The sequence below is a fragment of the Oncorhynchus nerka genome, linkage group LG12 (assembly GCF_034236695.1).
Source record: "Oncorhynchus nerka isolate Pitt River linkage group LG12, Oner_Uvic_2.0, whole genome shotgun sequence".
Taxonomy (NCBI): Eukaryota; Metazoa; Chordata; class Actinopteri; order Salmoniformes; family Salmonidae; genus Oncorhynchus; species Oncorhynchus nerka.
In genome coordinates this window covers 76512260-76533754 of record NC_088407.1, presented here as the reverse complement: position 1 = coordinate 76533754, position 21495 = coordinate 76512260, and the positions used below count along the sequence as shown (strand labels likewise).

The following is a 21495-nucleotide window of genomic DNA, read 5'->3' as shown; positions in this document are numbered from 1 at the left end:
TCTAACAATGGAAATATTATCTTCAACGATGGAAGACAGGCGAGATGGCGATATCAGGTGGGACAGTGCTAGCCAACGTGAGGGCAGACAACAGGCAAACTTAAAGTTGCCAGAATGCCACGTGCATCCACTTATGTCAGTACATTTGTAACAGGCTAAACATTACAAAACATCTATTCGATCAAATAAGTCTGTCGTAATTCGACACTCTCATAGACCTCCATACAAAAAAAGGCTTATCTCACGAGGACAGATTTTGGGTGGAGTAAATCCTCTCGCTTTGCCTTTTCCTCTCTGATATTCCTCCATCCGCCTCCCCCTCGTTCGATGCGCTCTGCCATTGATTATCTCTGGATCCTCAGTACTGGCGAAAGCGGTGGTAAACATGGCGTCGGAAGGGATGATTTTAACCAACCACGACCACCAAATACGAGTTGGAATTCTAACGGGTAATTTACAAATCTGTCTAAAACGTTTGTTGCCACCTCCGGCTACCCTTGTGTGTCAATTGTGTATGATTGTTTTTGCTGTCTTGCTTTCCACCGGGTTGTGGCCAGCTAGCTAGCTGAGCTGTGGCTATCTTGTATCGGCTTCTCGAGCCTGTCAAACGGTTAACTTGCTGCCACTCACTGCTTGACCGTGTTCTTGACTTCTGTATCGCTGGTGATTTACAAAGGTTTGTCTCTGTATATATTCTAAAATGTGCATCCTTTCAGCGGTTTTCATACGCAAGAAACACGATATATCCATGAAGGTGAAAACTGTTTAGTGATTTGAATAATTCATGTATTGTACGCAAGGTAAAAGCAACTAGCCTGGCAAAGCAGAGCAGCACGAGCCAGGTTATGCCAGTGTCACGGACTCGAATATGAGATCTGCATATATGAGAATGAATTCTTACATTAGCTTATTTTCAGCATGATTGCTAAGCTATACTGTTACCGAATTATGTTGTTTGCCAAGTTAGTATTGCTATTCATATGGAAAATAAGCTAATATTGCAGATAGATTGCATCAGTTGTAGTGTGGAAGGTTGCGACGTAATTTGTTCTTGAGCGTGTAATTTTCATTCGGATTGCTAGTTATATATAGCCCCACCAAACAATACAGATGACTGTTGAAATAGATTTAATTTGGATGCATGACAAAATGGAGCTGTGTTTTGGTGCAGCTGTAGTCCCTATAGCCAGCCGTGGAGTATAATCGTTTTTTTATCCGAAGGCAAGACTCTGGCTACTGAGCTTGCTATCCCTGTCCCACTCACCGGACCCTCTTTATATGGCAAGAATAATAGGTAAAAGATGACTCCGTTGGACAACATTGGCATTCCACTGCCTCTGTGCACAAAAGTAACGTGCCTGTCATGCTTCGTGACACACACACACGTTCTTAACTATAGTCCTCCGCGGTAGTCAGATTGCTATCACACACGAGCACCCCACCCCGCCCCCAAGATTCAGGTTAGGCGCTGTCCATTGAATTGTGGTGCTGAAATGGAGCGTATCAGGGCAGCGGTTTATTCAAGAAATATCTAAGGATTTTTTTGATTGCGATACGATGGGTGGGGCGTAGGGGTTTTCCCAAATTACATGTTCCGCTACCGCTCTTTTAGCGGCGTTCATCATTAGGCATAGGTACTCTTTCTACCTTCAGTCGAAAGAGTTCTTCAGCTTTATTTATGACATCTTGCTGAAGCAGATGCGTATCTGTGGAAAGTAAGCAGTGCTTGACCATTTGCAAGCCTGAATGCTGCCCCCCAACATGTCTGCTTCAGAGACCTTCAGACAGTCCAATGAGTCGTGCAGTTATTATGAGCTGTTAAGATTGTGGATTTTGTATGCAAATAGAAAATACTAATATAGGCTACTAATTTGACTAGTACGTCAGTATTTTACTGTTGATGACTAATGTGAATGATAGTGATAGTGTCTACAAGCCTACTTGAAGAGGTGAACACCTAGCTCTTAGCTAAAAGGGCTGTTTTCTCCCATCGTTAAATGCCATCGGTCCTGTCTGCTCTCCGTATGGTCTTTCCTCAAACATAGATCTCAGGATTCCCTCTGTGAAGCCTCTCACTGGGAAATGCCAATGGGAGGGTTCAGTGGCAGACTACACATTTTCTTACCCATTTCTATAACAGGCAAACTGAGCCTGTCAGAACTGTGTGTGTGGCCGGGGCTTCTGATGTTACTGTATTAGTATAGTCTGTCTACTGTATGTTCTCAATTAGACATACAGTAGTCCTGGGTTTTAAAATAAGAATTTACTATGACTATGACTTATTATTACAAAGTGTGTGTTATTGGGCCTGTCTGTGTGTATTGGGCAGGTGAAAGCACCATATATCCTACCAGCCTGACAGTACAGTATCTCTGTGTTTAACTGTGCCAGAGACAGCTCCTGTGGTGTAGTGAAACCAAAACCTGCTGTGTGTCTAGTGGCTGGCAGCTATGATAATGGGCCTTGTCAGGTGTGTGTGTGTGTGTGTGTGTGTGTGTGTGTGTGTGTGTGTGTGTGTGTAGTGGCAGCTATGCTAATCGTCCTTTCAGGTGTGTGTGTGTTTAAAGTGAGTGGTGTGCTTCATTTGTGTTGGTCAGGGATATGCAGTATGTGATGGGACTTTAGTAGTAGCCTAAGAAATTGTGCTGTCTGTCTGTCGATCCAGTTGATCAGTCTGCTATCTGTTCGACGGTCTGTCTGTCCTTCTGATCTGAGCATCACCCGATCTGTCTCTGTCTGTCCTGTCCACCCGATCTGTCTGTCATATTTTATGTTTAGCCTCCTATAGTCCATCGAGTGAAAATGCAGTGTGTCTTGAGTTATTTAGAATTTTGTGGCGGTATTATCCTTAATAAACAAAATACAAAAACAACTTGGCGTGAGAAACAGAAAATAAAAACCTTTCAAAAAGTCTTCTGGTTCTTAACGTTCCATCTGAAGGAGCTGCGTTTGGCATCAAAGATTCTTCCAGGATGAGTAGAGTAGACCGTCTGCCTGACAGCCCCTGTCTCTTTGCTGTTCAAAGCACTGATCACAACCTGATGCTATGCTACATGCTCAGTCTCTGCTTTCTCTCCCCCCCCTGCCTTTGCATAACAGCCTCAGTTGCGTGTTGATATCACCATATCTCTTATGTGTGTAAGTAGCAGAAGAGTTTTGTCTGCGTTCAACCTTTTACAAAGACTATTAGCTTGTTGAGACTTTTCAGACAAATGACCTTGAACAACCAACCCAAGTCTGTCTGTCTGCCAGCAATGAAAGAAGTTTGAACGTGTTGATGAGGTGAGAGGACGTGTCGATGAGGTGAGAGGACGTGTCGATGAGGTGAGAGGACGTCCCAATTTGTAAGTCGCTCTGGATAAGAGCGTCTGCTAAATTACTTAAATGTAAATGATGAGGTGAGAGGACGTGTCGAAGAGGTGAGAGGACGTGTCGAAGAGGTGAGAGGACGTGTCTAAGAGGTGAGAGGACGTGTCGAAGAGGTGAGAGGACGTGTCTAAGAGGTGAGAGGACGTGTCGAAGAGGTGAGAGGACGAGAGGACGTGTCGAAGAGGTGAGAGGACGTGTCGAAGAGGTGAGAGGACGTGTCGAAGAGGTGAGAGGACGTGTCGAAGAGGTGAGAGGACGTGTCGAAGAGGTGAGAGGACGTGTCGATGAGGTGAGAGGACGTGTCGATGAGGTGAGAGGACGTGTCGATGAGGTGAGAGGACGTGTCGATGAGGTGAGAGGACGTGTCGATGAGGTGAGAGGACGTGTCGATGAGGTGAGAGGACGTGTGTGGCATCTTATCTGTTTGGATATTCAACACTCCACAGATCTGTAATTATTGTGTAAAACCTCTCTAAAGCCTTTTGTTGGCTGATCTGTGATCAGATATTGTATCTGTAACACCTATAAGACCTGGCTGTCAGTGAAGGAAGGCAGACAGCTAATTCCATCTGGAACTCATGCCCCATAGTCATTGAACACTGGTCACTTTAATAATGTTTACATACTGTTTTACCCACTATATGTAAATCAAATTTTATTGGTCACATACACATGGTTAGCACATGTTAATGCGAGTGTAGCGAAATGCTTGTGCTTCTAGTTCCGACCATGCAGTAATATCTAACAAGTAATCTAACAATTTCACAAAAACTACCTTATACACACAAGTGTAAAGGAATGAGATAAGAATATGTACATATAAATATATGGATGAGCAATGGCCGTGCGGCATAGGCAAGATGCAGTAGATGGTATAGAGTACAGTATATACATATGAGATGAGTAATGTAGGGTATGTAAACATTATATAAAGTGGTATTGTTTAAGTGACAAGTGATACATTTATTACATCCAATTTTTAATTAATAAAGTGGCTAGAGATTTGATTCAGTATGTTGGCAGCAGCCACTCAATGTTAGTGATGGCTGTTTAACAGTCTGATGGCCTTGAGATAGAAGCTGTTTTTCAGTCTCTCGTTCCCTGCTTTGATGCACCTGTACTGACCTCGCCTTCTGGATGATAGCGGGGTGAACAGGCAGTGGCTCGGGTGGTTGTTGTCCTTGATGATCTTTTTGGCCTTCCTGTGACATCGGGTGGTGTAGGTGTCCTGGAGGGCAGGTAGTTTGCCCCCGGTGATGCGTTGTGCAGACCTCTCTACCCTCTGGAGAGCCTTACGGTTGTGGGCGGAGCAGTTGTCGTAACAGGCGGTGATACAGCCCGACAGGATGCTCTTGATTGTGCATCTGTAGAAGTTTGTGAGTGCTTTTGGTGACGAGCCGAATTTCTTCAGCCTCCTGAGGTTGAAGAGGCTGCTGCGCCTTCTTCACAACGCTGTCTGTGTGGGTGTACCAATTCAGTTTGTCCGTGATGTGTATGCCGAGGAACTTGAATCTTTCTACTCTCTCCACTACTGTCCTGTCGATGTGGATAGGGGGGTGCTCCCTCTGCTGTTTCCTGAAGTCCATGATCATCTCCTTAGTTTTGTTGACGTTGAGTGTGAGGTTATTTTCCTGACACCACACTCCGAGGGCCCTCACCTCCTCCCTGTAGGCTGTCTCGTCGTTGTTGGTAATCAAGCCTACCACTGTAGTGTCGTCCGCAAACTTGATGATTGAGTTGGAGGCGTGCATGACCACGCAGTCGTGGGTGAACAGCGAGTACAGGAGAGGGCTCAGAACGCACCCTTGTGGGGCCCCAGTGTTGAGGATCAGCGGGGTGGAGATGTTGTTACATGACCTCACCACCTGGGGGCGGCCCGTCAGGATGTCCAGTACCCAGTTGCACAGGGCGGGGTCTCGAGTTTGATGATGAGTTTGGAGGGTACAATGGTGTTAAATGCTGAGCTGTAGTTGATGAACAGCATTCTCACATAGGTCTTCCAGATGGGTTAGGGCAGTGTGCAGTGTGGTTGCGATTGCGTCATCTGTGGACCTATTGGGGCGGTAAGCAAATCGGAGTGGGTCTAGGGTGTCAGGTATGCTGGAGGTGATATGGTCCTTGACTAGTCTCTCAAAGCACTTCATGATTACAGAAAGAAGTGAGTGCTACGGGGCGGTAGCCATTTAGCTCAGTTACCTTAGCTTTCTTGGGAACAGGAACAATGGTCGCCCTCTTGAAGCATGTTGGAACAGCAGACTGGGATAAGGATTGATTGAATATGTCCGTAAACACACCAGCCAGTTGGTCTGCGCATGCTCTGAGGACGCGGCTGGGGATGCCGTCTGGGCCTGCAGCCTTGTGAGGGTTAACACGTTTAAATGTTTTACTCACGTCGGCTGCAGTGAAGGAGAACCCGCAGGTTTTGTTAGCGGGCAGTGTCAGTGGCACTGTATTGTCCTCAAAGCGAGCAAAAAAAGTTATTTAGTCTGTCTGGGAGCAAGACATCCTGGTCCGTGACGGGGCTGGTTTTCTTTTTGTAATCCATGATTGACTGTAGACCCTGCCACATACCTCTTGTGTCTGAGCCGTTGAATTGCGACTCTACTTTGTCTCTATACTGACACTTAGCTTGTTTGATTGCCTTGCGGAGGGAATAGTTACACTGTTTGTATTCGGTCATGTTTCTACTTCCGGCGCCGACAGAGATGGCCACCTCGCTTCGCGTTCCTAGGAAACTATGCAGTATTTTGTTTTTTGTTTGTTATTTCTTACATTGGTACCCCAGGTAATCTTAGGTTTCATTACATACAGTCGGGAGGACTGTATGCATAGATTAACATTAGACTGCACTATATTTATTATTAAAGTTATTGACTTATCTTTTTTTTTTACCTCTTGAGTGGCCACAATCTCAGTGGTGACATCACTGTTTGTCCTCCGGCGTAGTGTAGGGACTCGAACAGGCAGGGACTCGAACAGGCAGGGACTCGAACAGGCAGGGACTTGAACCTTGGATCCAGTGCAATAGATCTATGAAGGTAGTCCTGTACATTAGGGGGGTATCTGTGGTTCAGGTCCTCTCTAATGGCAGCCTTGACATCTCTAGTGATGGTGCTGTCTTCCTCACTTGGGGCCATGGATTGCAGAATCCTTGTTTTCAGAGGTAGGATCATGGACACAGACAGTGCAGTTTCAGTGCTCAGTAGGTTTAACTGTTTTGAGGGGTTTGAACACCTGGAGGACCTCCTCTGCCACTTTCACGTCATCAACAGACAAGGTGACGATGTCTTTGTTTTATCAGGGTCTTGTCTGTCAGTGCAGAGTGCACAGCTGTCTGCTGCTCAAGATAGAGCTCCAACATGTCAAAGTGAAGTTCCATGTTGTTGTGACATGGTGTATGAGCTTGTGGGTCGGTAGCTGTAACATTTCCTGCTTGGTCTTAAGCACATGAGTGGCTGTTGTTCTTCGGTGGAAAAAGGAAACCACCTTCCTGATCCTCCCAAGGAGGCGGTCCATCTGGTTACCTGAGATTCCCCTTTGGGATCCTAAATTGATCACAAGTGCAAAGCAAGCTACCTGTGGCCCCAGTCCAGCCTCTATCACTGCATTTACTTGGTTCTTGGCATTATCTGTGGTGATTGGGATATGGTTATTGGACCTCTCTAGCTTCCACTCTGCTACTGATCCCAGCAGTACCTGCGCCAGAGTTACTCTCATAGAGGGGTGTGTCTGTAGCACCGCACTTCACATCTCCCACTCCTCTGTGGTGTAGTGAGCAGTCACAGTCACGTAGCTTTCTGTTACCCTGGAGGTTCACTCCTCTGTGGTGTAGTGAGCAGTCAGTCACGTAGCTTTCTGTTACCCTGGAGGTCCACTCCTCTGTGGTGTAGTGAGCAGTCAGTCACGTAGCTTTCTGTTACCCTGGAGGTTCACTCCTCTGTGGTGTAGTGAGCAGTCAGTCACGTAGCTTTCTGTTACCCTGGAGGTTCACTCCTCTGTGGTGTATTGAGCAGTCAGTCACGTAGCTTTCTAAGTGACCCAGGCTTCGCAGCTGTAAAGAAGTGTGATGCAGATAGCTTGATAGACGGAGACGTTGGTGTGGAGGTGGCGATCCCTGTTTTGGAAGACCCTGCGTCTGAGTTTCCCAAAGGCAGATGATGCTTGATCCTAATTTGATTTTTGAGAACGATGCTGCAGTCCTCCGAGAGGATGCTTCCTTTGAAGGACAAGACTATTGCCTGTAATTTGTGTTCAATGGGGAAGACTGGCGTGGTGGGTGGAGGGCTGGATCTCCATTGGCAAACCATCTCTGTCAAACCACCTCTGTCTTGGTGGTGTTGATAGACAGTCCCATCCTGCTATAGACCATCACAGCTGCTACAAGGACAGACTGAAGGTCTGAAGGCCATGAGCGCAGTCATCAGCATACTGCAGCTCAAGAACCCGCTCCGTCAAAACCTTGGTGATTGCTTGGAGCCTCCTGTTGTTGAGTAGGTTAACCATCCAGCCTGAAGTCCATCGCAACGCCGCTGCTTTCCTCATGCTCCTTGTGGGGAAGTTGGGTGACAAATAAGAGGAAGATGTTAGATTACAGGTGCCAGCATACACCCCTGCATCACACTGATGCTTACTCCAAAGGGAATTGACTCCTACCCTTCTATGGCCATCATCCCATCATGGAACCAGCTAAGGATGTTAACAAAATTGTCTGGACAGACACATTTGAGTAGAATGCCCCATAGTAGTTCCCTGCTCTGTGTCGAAGGCCTTGGAAAGGTCCTGTTGTTGTTCAACGTACTTCTTCTGGAGTTGCCGTGCCGTGAATATCATGTCGACTGTACTCCTGTTCTTTCTGAAGCCGCATTTGGACTCTGGCAGCAGTTCCTCTGTGATGTTGTTTACCAGCCTGTGTAGCATCACATGGGCCTGGACCTTGCCGGCAACAGCCAGAGTGGATATCCCTCGGCTGTTGCTGCAGATGGACTTGTCACCATTGTTCTTATAGATGGTGACAATGTTTGCATCCCGCCACTGTTGGGGGACGATCTCCCAGTCCCAAACCTCCGTGATGTACTGTTGGTGCGTTCTTTTGCTGAAGTAACCTACCTTCTTAAGTATCTCTGCTGGGATGTTGTCAGTGCCATCAGCTGTTTTCATGGGGGTGATGGAGCGACTTTTAGGGCCATAGATAGCTTTAGTTGAGTTGTAGAAATTGTGCATGTCGTTTTTCAATTTGTATTTCCTGTGCCTTATTCATCCACCATTCCTTCTGCAGAGTATACAAGGTTGTTTGCACTTCCTTGCACGATGCATGCTTTTGCTTGCTGAGGGTAGCAGATGTGGGGCTGTCCTGTGCACTTTGTCTAGTAATTTTGTGATGGTGTCAGAATTCTGATAGAAGCAGTGCTTTGCCTCATTTTCAGATGGTAACATTGAGAAGAGCAGCATAACGTATCTTGGCTAGGAGGATACGGAGAGACATGAGTCTTTCACTTATGCCGACAGGTGTTTCAGTGAGGCTGGGTAGATAACTGTTCAGTCACACGGGTTGGCAGAGAGCAGCTGCCACTCAAGTCCCAACTGCTGGCGACCATAATAGCCCTGTGCCTGCTGGCGACCCTAATAGCCCTGTGCCTGCTGGCGACCCTAATAGCCCTGTGCCTGCTGGCGACCCTAATAGCCCTGTGCCTGCTGGCGACCATAATAGCCCTGTGCCTGCTGGCGACCATAATAGCCCTGTGCCTGCTGGCGACCATAATAGCCCTGTGCCTGCTGGCGACCATAATAGCCCCCTGGCGACCATAATAGCCCTGTGCTGGCGACCATAATAGCCCTGTGCCTGCTGGCGACCATAATAGCCCTGTACCCGCTGGCGACCATAATAGCCCTGTGCCCGCTGGCGACCATAATAGCCCTGTGCCCGCTGGCGACCATAATAGCCCTGTGCCCGCTGGCGACCATAATAGCCCTGTGCCTGCTGGCGACCATAATAGCCCTGTGCCTGCTGGCGACCATAATAGCCCTGTGCCTGCTGGCGACCATAATAGCCCTGTGCCCGCTGGCGACCATAATAGCCCTGTGCCTGTGCCTAGCCCTGTGCCCGCTGGCGACCATAATAGCCCTGTGCCCGCTGGCGACCATAATAGCCCTGTGCCTGCTGGCGACCATAATAGCCCTGTGCCTGCTTCCCCCGTCACCAGACATCTCAACGGCGCTAGACTTTAGTCCGGTTTCCGATTGATTGACTTCACCGAGGTCAGAAGTGGATACCTGCGCAAAGAAAGTTATTTAAAGTTCTGCTGAGGCTGCGCAATCCCCAACAGCACTACTTCACTGTAGGAAGTTTGAAATTCCAGTGGCAAGGGGGGAAACTCAGAATCTTCCACTGCAGGAGGCTTCCTGAACCACAGTCTGTCTGCGTCTGCCTACCGCGCGCTGCTTTTCTCTCAGGGTGTGCTCCTCTAGCCTTTGTCGTACCAGACGAACCCACAAGATAGCGAGAGAGTGGCTGATGGCTGCCAGGACGTGTCCACACAGAGGTGAACCTGTACAGACGCATCTCTGGGGCCCACTGCTGCTCTAAGATCCCCTGCCGTACAGACACATCTCTGGGGCCCACTGCTGCTCTAAGATCCCCTGCCGTACAGACACATCTCTGGGGCCCACTGCTGCTCTAAGATCCCCTGCCGTACAGACACATCTCTGGGGCCCACTGCTGCTCTAAGATCCCCTGCCGTACAGACACATCTCTGGGGCCCACTGCTGCTCTAAGATCCCCTGCCGTACAGACACATCTCTGGGGCCCACTGCTGCTCTAAGATCCCCTGCCGTACAGACACATCTCTGGGGCCCACTGCTGCTCTAAGATCGCCTGCCGGGTTAGCCTGGGGTTTGAAGACAACCAGTTAACGTGTGCTGCTGCGAAGAGGCCCGACAGGAGTCTTGGTTATGGAGAGGGTTTTGTACCGGCAAGGGGAGACTTGTACATGAAGCTGCTCCCCAATTCACCACAAGGGCTAGACGGTGGCAGCGAGCTGTAAGCAAGAGTATGCAAGCATGTGGTAAGCAGGCAAGCAACTAACCTCTACCTTGGCACTACTGTACTAGATGCGTCACATGCACCCTCCGGTTGCCCATCGACACAGGTTACACACACACACACACACACACACACACACACACACACACACACACACACACACACACACACACAGTGTGGAGAGAAACAACAAAAAGAGCATCGGGGTCAAAATCCTCAGCCAGCCTTAATCTATATCCTCCAACCCAATGAGCTGACTTCTCTCCATACAGGAAGTGTGGGTGTGTGTGTGATGATGATGATGATTGAAGCAAGGAAAGAAGAATTGTTCTGTTTTCTGCTGCCTCTTTCCTCTGCTTTAAATCCCCCCCCCCACACACACACACACAGAGTTTAGTAATACCCCTGTTTATTATTATTACTAAACCGTTATGGATGGGGGAAGTAGGACGAGGTCACAGTCAGATATGCTTTAGCTGTACTGTATATAATGAGTTTTTCATTCAACATGACTAATGTGGTGAGAGTCGATGACATTCAGGAGTTGAGCACTGAGCTGAACACTGGACCATGTGGAGAGTATGTTTCCTTCTGACTTGATGCTGCCGAGACCCTGTAGGGTTCTACACTTTTTCAGTTGAGATTTGGTCGCACTAATTAATGACAAAGTGAAACCAGGTTTTTAGAAATGTTTGCAAAGTTGGTAAATGTGGTGAATTAAATTGATTGGACATGATTTGGAAAGGCTCACACCTGTCTATATAAGGTCCCATAGTTGACAGTGCACATCAGAGCTAAAACCAAGCCATGAGGTTGAAGGAATTGTCTATAGAGCTCCGAGACAGGGTTGTGTCCAGGCACAGCTCCGAGACAGGATTGTGTCCAGGCACAGCTCCGAGACAGGATTGTGTCCAGGCACAGCTCCGAGACAGGATTGTGTCCAGGCACAGCTCCGAGACAGGATTGTGTCCAGGCACAGCTCCGAGACAGGGTTGTGTCCAGGCACAGATCTGGGGAAGGGTACCAAAACATTTCCGCAGCATTGAAGATCCCCAAGAACACAGTGGCTTCCATCATTCTTAAATGGAAGAAGTCTGGAACCACCATGACTCATCCTAGAGCTGGCTTCCCATCAAAACTGAGCAATCTGGGTAGAAGGGCCTTGGTCAGGGAGGTGACCAAGAACCCAATGGTCACTCTGACAGAGCTCTAGAATTCCTCTGTGGAGATGGGAGAAACTTCTAGAAGGGCAACCATCTCTGCAGCAATCCACCAATCAGGTCTTTATGGTAGAGTGGCCAGACGAAAGCCACTCCTCAGTAAAAGGCACATGACAGCCTGCTTAGAGTTTGCCAGAAGGCATCTAAAGACTCAGACCATGAGAAACAAGATTGTCTGGTCTGATGAAACCAAGATTGAACTCTTTGGCCTGAATGCCAAGCCTCCCGTCTGGAGGAAACCTGGCACCATCCCTACGGTGAAGCATGATGGTGGCAGCATCATGCTGTGGGAATGTTTTTCAGTGGCAGGGACTGGGAGACTAGTCAGAATCGAGGCAAAAATGAACCATCATGAATGAGACATCCTTGATGAAAACCTGCTCCAGAGCACTCAGGACCTCAGACTGGGGAGAAGGTTTACCTTCCAACAGGACACGACCCTAAGCACACAGCCAAGACAATGAAAGAGTGGCTTTAGGACAAGTCTCTAAATGTCCTTGAGTGGCCCAGCTAGAACCTGTACTTGAATTCTAGCTGTGCAGCAACGCTCCCATCTACCCTGACACAGCTTGAGAGGAACTGCAGAGAAGAATGGGAGAAACTCAACAGGTGTGCCAAGCTTGTAACATCATTCCCAAGAAGACTCAATGCTGTAATTGCTGCCAAAGGTGCTTCAACAAAGTACTCAGTAAAGGGTCTGAATACTTATGTAAATGTTATATTTCAGTTTATTTTATTTGATAGATTAGCAAAACATTCTTAACCTGTTTTTGCTTTGTCGTTATGGGGTATTGTGATGTCATTATGGGGTATTGTGTGTAGATTGAGGGGATTTAAAAAAAATCAATATTAGAATAAGGCTGTAACGTAACAAAATGTGGAAAAAGTGAAGGGGTCTGAATACTTTCTGAAGGCACTGTATGTCAGAATAATGTGGGCGTTGCCTGACTAAATTGACAGCATGCTCCTAACTGAAACACACTAATGAAGTCTGTCCATCAGGTAGCTGGTCAGATGTTGAAGCGTTAATGTCGCATGTTTTAAAACGAGAAAATGACCAATAACCGTGTTTGCTTTGTAATCGGAATGCTTTGTAATCGGAATGCTTTGTAATCGGAATGCTTTGTAATCGGAATGCTTTGTAATCGGAATGCTTTGTAATCGGAATGCTTTGTAATCGGAATGCTTTGTAATCGGAATGCTTTGTAATCGGAATGCTTTGTAATCGGAATGCTTTGTAATCGGAATGCTTTGTATGGAATAGAAAGTTGAAGCGAACATTCAACCCCCTTCAATTGAAATGGCGGGAAACAAACGACAGCGACGACATCTCTCATTAAAACTGGTCAGAAATGATATTACAGAATAATTATATTGGAGCAGTAGAACATCTTAATCGGCCATCATAACTTCAATAACTTTTCAAGGACTTAAGAGCCTAGAGGAAATGTCTGATTTTTAAGGGAGGCTATTCCATGATGACTCAATTCCGCATGGCAAATATTCAACCAAGACTTTGAATTTGTTGAATTCCTGGTTTTCATACCCATTCTTGCCTTAGCATTTTCTAGTAGATATCATAACTTGGAACATCTCTCCTACCGCTGTCGGTTTTCGATCCACGCACCAGCTGTTTGGGAGATGCAAGCGCTCTCTGCCTGACAGGTTATCTAAAGTACCCGCAACCCTTGTATATAGTGAAGTTATCATTACTCATTGTGTATCTATTGTTACTTTTATTATTACTTGTTTTACTTTTCTATTCTCTATTTTCTTTCTCTGCATTGTTGGGAAGTGCCTGTGAGGAAGTATTTCACTATTAGTCCACACCTGTTGTGCTGTGAAACAGTCCTGTAGCTTAGCATCTGCTTCATCAGACTACTTCCGTATTGAGCGTGTCACTGGTACTTCCTGTAAGAGTTTTTGCTTATAAGCAGGAATCAGGAGGATGACGTTATGGTCAGATTTGCCAAATGGAGGGCGAGGGAGAGCTTTGTATGCGTCTCTCTGTGGAGGAATGGGGATCTAGAGTGTTTTAGCCTCTAGTTACATAGGTGACATGTTGCTATCAATTAGGTCAAATGGAATTCAGTTTCCCTGCATTAAAATCACTGACCACTAGGAACTCTATCTCCTAGATGAGCATTTTCTTGTTTTCTTATAGCCCTATACAGCTTGTTGAGTGTGGTCTTAGTGCACACACAATTGCACTCACTCAAATACACAGAGATAGCTCATAATGTCTACTCTTTTATTCACAATAATTCACTCATGCAAGCAGCAGGGACACATGACATTTCTATAGTAACAGACTGACATACATAGGCTTCCGTCCCAAATTGTACCGTGTTCCCTGCTTGTGTATATGAAGGGAATAGGAGTGCCATTTGGGACACATCCATACTTTCAGCCCCTTCTATGGATGAGATGATCAGATTATGTTGAATAGAGATTACATTATAGTATGCATCCCTTGGCATTTTGCCATCTGCATATCAGCACATACAGTATAGCCTATAGGAGGTATGAGACAGGTTTAGTACGGCAGGGCTACTGGAATGACTTGCTGTCAGCCTGTTTAGTGCTGTAGTTACTGTAATGTATCCCTTGGCCTTTTGCTATCTGCAGGGCTGCCAGGCAGCCAATTAATGTATGGAGATATGTGATGTGGCAGTGACAAGTCTAGTCTCTTAGCCTGTTTAGTCTTTAGTGCCGCAGAGTTACGGGAATGACACGCAATGGGAATTATATCCTGTTTACTGAGAGACAGTAAGCAGCAGTGACAGTGGTTGTGGGCCTGTTAATTAAGCACATCTACAGCCGGTCTACCTCAGCAGGGTAAAAGCACTGACACATTTATCCTGACCATAGTAGGCATCATAGGGGATTCATAGTTTTTTTTTTAAACACAACAATGTAACATTTATTTAACTAGGCAAGTCAGTGAACAAATTTTTATTTACAATGACGGTCTACACCGGCCAAACCCGGACGACGCTGGGCCAATTTTGCACCGCCGTATGGAACTCCCAATCATGGTCTGTTGTGATACACCTTGGTTCGAATCCAGGCTGTATGTAGTGACACCTCTTTGCACTGATATGTGGTGCCTTAGGCCGCTGAGCCACTCTGGGGCCCTGGTGACATTCAGTGTGTCTTCCTCTTCCTAGACTTAATCTCTGGAGTCTAACATCGTACCCAATCCGCTGTGTGCCATCTTGCGCAAATTGATTTTGTCCCCCCACACCAAACACGATCACGACACGCAGGTTGAAATATCAAAAACTTTTAAACAATTATATTAATTTGGGGACAGGTCAAAAAGCATTAAACATTTATGGCAAATGAGCTAGCTAGCTTGCTGTTGCTAGCTAATTTTGTCCTGGGATATAGACATTGAGTTATTTTACCTGAAATGCACAAAGTCCTCTACTCCGATAATTAAACCACACATAAAATGGTCAACCAAATCGTTTCTAGTCATCTCTCCTCCTTCCAGGATTTTTATTCTTTGGACTTTATATGACTATTGGCATCAGTTTTTTTTTAAACCTTTTTAACTTGGCAAGTCAGTTAAGAACAAATTCTTATTGTCAGTGACGGCCTAGGAACAGTGGGTTTAACTGCCTTGTTCAGGGGCAGAACGACAGATTTTTACCTTGTCATCTCGGGGATTCGATCTTTCAACCATTCGGTTACTAGTCCAACGCTCTAACCACTAGGCTACCTGCCGCCATCATAGTTAACACGACGACCGACCGAACTCAGTTTATCTTTCAATCACCCACGTGGGTATAACCAATCAGGAGATGGCACGTGGGTATCTGCTTTTATAAACCAATGAGGAGATGGGAGAGGCAGGACTTGCACCGCACCGCATTCAGCGTCACAAATAGAACTGACTTCTATTTTAGTGCTTGGCAACGCAGACGCTCGTTGGCGCGAGCGAGCAGCATGGGTGCAATAATTGAATAACGTATGTTTAAATGTATTTTGCAAAGCTCTCGCACACGACTCAAGCGGTGTGGTCAGCATGTAAGACGTGGGGGGGTTATAAGTAAAAAAAAAAAAAAATGTTTTAAGATGGTCATAGTATGTATAATTTAGCTATGTGGTTTTGAATTTGTTTTACTTTAGGTATCAAAAAATATATATATATTTGTTAAAATATAGAATTTGGAATATAAGATATGCATATTAATAGTACATTTGGATAGAAAACACTCTGAAGTTTCTAAAACTGTTTGAATCATGTCTGTGAGTATAACAGAACTTATGTAGCAGGCAAAACCCCGAGGACTAACCGTTCAGAATTATAATTTTTTTGGTCTCTGTCTGTTGACTGAGTTCTCATTGGCAAATTATATTTCTTAGGAACCTGTTTTCAGTTCCTACCGCTTCCACTGGATGTCTCCAGTCTTTGGAATTTGGTTGAGGTTATTCATTTGTGCAATGAAGAAGTAGGCCATCTAGGAACTAGGTAACACTGTTGAGAGTGCGCAAGATGTGAAAAGTAGCATGGTTTGTTGTCTTCCTGTATTGAACACAGATAGACCCGTCTACAATTTGATCGATTATTAATGTTTAAAAATACCTAAAGTTGTATTACAAAAGTAGTTTGAAATATTTTGACAAAGTTTATAGGCAACTTTTGAAATATTTTGTAGTGACGTTGCGTTTTTTGGAAGCTGTTTTTTTCTGGGTCAAGCGCGTCAAATAAATGGACATTTGGATATATATGGACAGAATTAATCGAACAAAAGTACCAATTGTGATGTTTATGGGACATATTGGAGTGCCAACAAAAGAAGCTTGTCAAATGTAATGCATGTTTTTATTTTATTTCTGCGTTTTGTGTAGCGCCTGCAGGGTTGAAATATGCTACTCTCTTTGTTTACTATTGTGCTATCATATAATAGCTTCTTATGCTTTTGCTGAAAAGCCTTTTTAAAATCTGACATGTTGGCTGGATTCGCAACGAGTGTAGCTTTAATTTAGTATCTTACATGTGTGATTTAATGAACGTTTGATTTTTATATAATTTTTCTTTTTTGCCTCTCTGCATTTTCCCTGTTTTTTGCCCAAGTGGGACGCAACCGTCCCCTATCCTAAGGGGGGTAGGCACAAAACACCCTTCATACTTCGTACAGTTTTTGAAACCGGTACTGGTCCCGCGACACTTGTGGGTCTCGTAGTGCAAAACGGAGAACACCATCGTGTTCGTGAGAATTTCCCCTTTCCACAGTGGGGTTAGTCACATTAGTTTGTAGCCCAAACGGTTCGGACGCTACAAACAGAAGTTGGCACATTGACGATATTGACTTCAGACGAGTCCCCTGACACTTTTGGAGGATGTAGAACAAAACAGAGAACACCATTGTGAGAGTCTCCCCTTTCCATAGACTGGTATGCTAAGGACGTTTTCGTGAGAAGACCAATTCTCGGGATGTCTCACGGTCTGACAAACGCCGCTCTAGCTCACAAGCGGACGTGCGACACTGGTTGCGGTGGACTGAGCCGTGTCCAATGCAAAAAAGGTTTAATCTAGAGATATCAGTTGACATTGTTTGTTATGTAACTTTGATCAACTCTAGGGGGTTACAAGCACTTTGAAAGGAGAATCTGGGTCCAGGAAGCCAGCACCAGTGTGCATATCCTATGCAGTAGTACATTAGTGGTAAAGGGGTCATTGGAACGCAGACCGTTCCATTGACTAGTTAGGTCAGATTTGTTGAATGTGCACCAATCAAAGTGGATATTCCCCCAAATCCTTCATGATTTACGTATTTTACCAGGCCCACAATGTGGTAACTTATGTCCGATGTTGATATATTTGGCAGTTTTTGCTGCGTAACATTTAGAAGTGGTCCCTTTTCAGGTTTAGAAGAAGTGACTGCTAAATGCTAACTCCCATTCGTTAGCATAGCTGGCATGCAGAAATCGGTGGTGGTAGTCAAAGCCAGTTTTAACTGTAATGCAGTTGATTGGCTAAGATGACATGAACATGTTCTGGGGTTGACATCCATACAAGCATTGTACTCTGATTTTTATCTCAACGTGGTGTGAAATACACATACATAAACAATAGCCTAAATCTAGGATAATTTTGATGGGAGGCAATGAGGAGATTTGGGATCTTTCCCCAACGGCTCTTTCCCCGACACTTTTTCGTGTCAATTGCATTGTTTTGGCCGAGTTGGATTGCCCTCACCGCATCTATGTCATCATGTATAGTGCTTGCTGAAACTGTAGTGTTATAGTGTTGATCTGATGGAGCAGGGTTATGGTAATGACATGCCACCCTTGTCCACAGTAGGTGTGTGTCCAGTAGGCTCAGCCAATGACGGAGGTCATCAGTGTGAAGGCTTTTGGATAATTACTATGCGTTCTCACCACAGGGGAATGGAAGTGTTTGTGTGTTTTCATTCACAGGAGCAGGCAGCCAGTGGCAGGACTCGCGACACTCCCCTCTATAAATCTAAATCTCTCTGTTGCTTCCTTCATTATCATCCTTCCCTGTCCTCTCCTTCCCTCATTATCATCATTCCCTTTCCTCTCCTTCCCTCATTATCATCCTTTCCTCTCCTTTCCTAATTATCATCTGTCCCTCATCATCCTGCCCTCTCCTCTCCTTCCCTCATTATCATCCTTCCCTTTTCTCTCATTCACTCATTAGCATCCTTTGCCCTCCTTCACTCATTAGCATCCTTTGCTCTCCTTCACTCATTAGCATCCTTTGCTCTCCTTCACTCATTAGCATCCTTTGCTCTCCTTCACTCATTAGCATCCATTCCTCTCCTTCACTCATTAGCATCCATTCCTCTCCTTCACTCATTAGCATCCTTTGCTCTCCTTCACTCATTAGCATCCTTTGCTCTCCTTCACTCATTAGCATCCTTTGCTCTCCTTCACTCATTAGCATCCTTTGCTCTCCTTCACTCATTAGCATCCTTTGCTCTCCTTCACTTATTAGCATCCTTTGCCCTCCTTCACTCATTAGCATCCTTTGCTCTCCTTCACTCATTAGCATCCTTTGCTCTCCTTCACTCATTAGCATCCATTCCTCTCCTTCACTCATTAGCATCCTTTGCTCTCCTTCACTCATTAGCATCCTTTACTCTCCTTCACTCATTAGCATCCTTTGCTCTCCTTCACTCATTAGCATCCTTTGCCCTCCTTCACTCATTAGCATCCTTTGCTCTCCTTCACTCATTAGCATCCTTTGCTCTCCTTCACTCATTAGCATCCTTTGCTCTCCTTCACTCATTAGCATCCTTTGCTCTCCTTCACTCATTAGCATCCTTTGCCCTCCTTCACTCATTAGCATCCTTTGCTCTCCTTTACACATTAGCATCCTTTTCTCTCCTTCACTCATTAGCATCATTTTCTCTCCTTCACTCATTAGCATCCATTCCTCTCCTTTACTCATTAGCATCCATTCCTCTCCTTTACTCATTAGCATCCATTCCTCTCCTTTACTCATTAGCATCCATTCCTCTCGTTCACTCATTAGCATCCTTTCCTCTCCTTCACTCATTAGCATCCTTTCCTCTCCTTTACTCATTAGCATCCTTTCCTCTCCTTTACTCATTAGCATCCTTTCCTCTCCTTTACTCATTAGCATCCTTTCCTCTCCTTTACTCATTAGAATCCATTGCTCTCCTTCACTCATTAGCATCCATTGCTCTCCTTCACTCATTAGCATCCTTTGCTCTCCTTCACTCATTAGCATCCTTTGCTCTCCTTCACTCATTAGCATCCTTTGCTCTCCTTCACTCATTAGCATCCTTTGCTCTCCTTCACTCATTAGCATCCTTTGCTCTCCTTCACTCATTAGCATCCTTTGCTCTCCTTCACTCATTAGCATCCTTTGCTCTCCTTCACTCATTAGCATCCTTTGCTCTCCTTCACTCATTAGCATCCTTTGCTCTCCTTCACTCATTAGCATCCTTTGCTCTCCTTCACTCATTAGCATCCTTTGCTCTCCTTCACTCATTAGCATCCTTTGCTCTCCTTCACTCATTATCATTCTGCCCTTTGCTCTCCTTCCCTCATTCTCACCCTCTTCTCTTCTCTGCTCTGCTCTCCTCTCCCTCGCTCCGACTAGACCTGTCAATCTAAGATGTATGTTTTGGCCTTCCTCATCATTCATCTCCTCTCCTCTTTGTCCATCTTTACATCCTTTGTGTTCTCATGTCCTCTCCTCGCCCATCTCTTACTCACTCCATCCCTCCTTACAATGTCCCTTGCTTTCCATTGTTCCCTTAATTTTTCTTCCCCTCTCTCTTCCCTTCCTCTTTTCTTTCACCGGTTTTGCTATATTTCTACCCAGTGCAGGATGGGGGAATGAAGGGATGATATGGGAGAGGGGAGGGGGATGGAAAAGAGGGTTAAGGTAGGATTGAGTCAGTCGAGGATGGATCAGCACAGTAGTTTCAAGGAAAAACGTATTAATAATCTCTCCAAATTTCTTTTCCCGTAAAACCTCATTTTTTCCCCTCAAATTCTGCATTGAGCTGTTTTATTAGTCAGAAGCATCTATTCAATATTTATAAAACCTCAATAAAGGAGGAGATGCCCTTTACATAGAGCTGTTACTGCAAGACTCCAGGACTCTTTTCTATGTCCCAATAGCACCCTATTCCCTATGTAGTGCACTACTTTTGCCCCGGGCCCATAAGACTCTGGTCAAAAGTAGTGCACTATATAGAGGATAGGGTACCATTTGGGATGCAACCCCAGGACTCTGCTGCTGCATGATGTAATTATTTCAAACTAATTAAAATGAAGAAATTCCAGGTGATTGCGCTTTCGCTCTTTCTCTCCCTCTCTTTTTAACCATCTCTGTCTACAATAAAACATCTCTCTCTAGCTTTCTCCCTCTCTGTCATCAGTAGTGTAGAATGTATCTATGTTGTGTGTGTTAGTGATGCACGGGTCAGCTGTTTGTTCACCCGCACCTGCCCATAATTGCTAATAACCCGTCTGCAACTGCCCGACCTATGTGACAAATTGAAAATCTGATGCCTGCACCCAACCCTAATCCACTATTATAGTTCATGTGCTCTACAGTCAGATGCGCTGTACATTTTTTTGTTTTACAGGGGGTACAGGATATTATTTTTTTAACCTAATTTATACTGAACAAAAAATATAAATGCAACATGCAACCATTTCAAAGATTGTACTGAGTTACAGTTCATTTAAGAAAATCTGTCAATTTAAATAAATGCATTAGGCCCTAATCTATGGATGTCACATGACTGGGAATACAGATATGCTTCTGTTGGTCACAGATAACTTAATAAATAGGCAGGGGTGTGGATCAGAAAACCAGTCCGTATCTGGTGTGAGCACCATTTGCTTCATGCAGTGCAACTCATTACATGTTGCGTTTTATATTTTTGTTCCATATAGATGTGTTCCTGCTTCTAATTTCTGACATTTTGCTAGGCTATTTGTTAGTCAACTTGTTAATAAATTAGCCTAGCTACATTACTTGTTGACCTGGAAGAATAAATAAACCCTTGCTCACCAGAAAATGTCATAACATAAGTCAGTAAAATTAATGCTTCAATGTAGTTGACATCGGTTATCTTTCATCTCTGCTTCTCTCGCACAGCGAAGATGTTTAGGGACCAGGGAGAAAATGCAATTATATATTTTTTAAATGGGACAGATATTCCATGCAAAATGTCCATATTACATCAGTTTGACCGGTTTTAAGGGAATTAAAAGCTGTGAAAACAGCCCAACATATTTCTGATAGCATTTCACTTTGGCTTAAATACATATGTTATGTGGTTGAAATAATATCAGCTTTTATTATGCTGATAAAGATAGCACCTTTACAGACAGTCCCTAACT

General features: G+C 45.1%; 1 protein-coding gene across 4 annotated transcripts in view; it reads left to right on the top strand.

The window, feature by feature from the left end:
- The first annotated feature begins 368 nt into the window (after nt 1–368).
- Nucleotides 369–21495, top strand: part of gphna (gephyrin a) — a 117361-nt gene continuing 96234 nt past the window's right edge. For all 4 annotated transcript variants that reach the window (XM_065025804.1, XM_065025803.1, XM_029675876.2 and 1 more), the window contains exon 1: nt 369–449. In XM_065025804.1, the coding sequence (XP_064881876.1) occupies nt 386–449 (64 nt within the window). In that variant the 5' untranslated portion in view covers nt 369–385. The remainder of the gene's footprint in view (nt 450–21495) is intronic.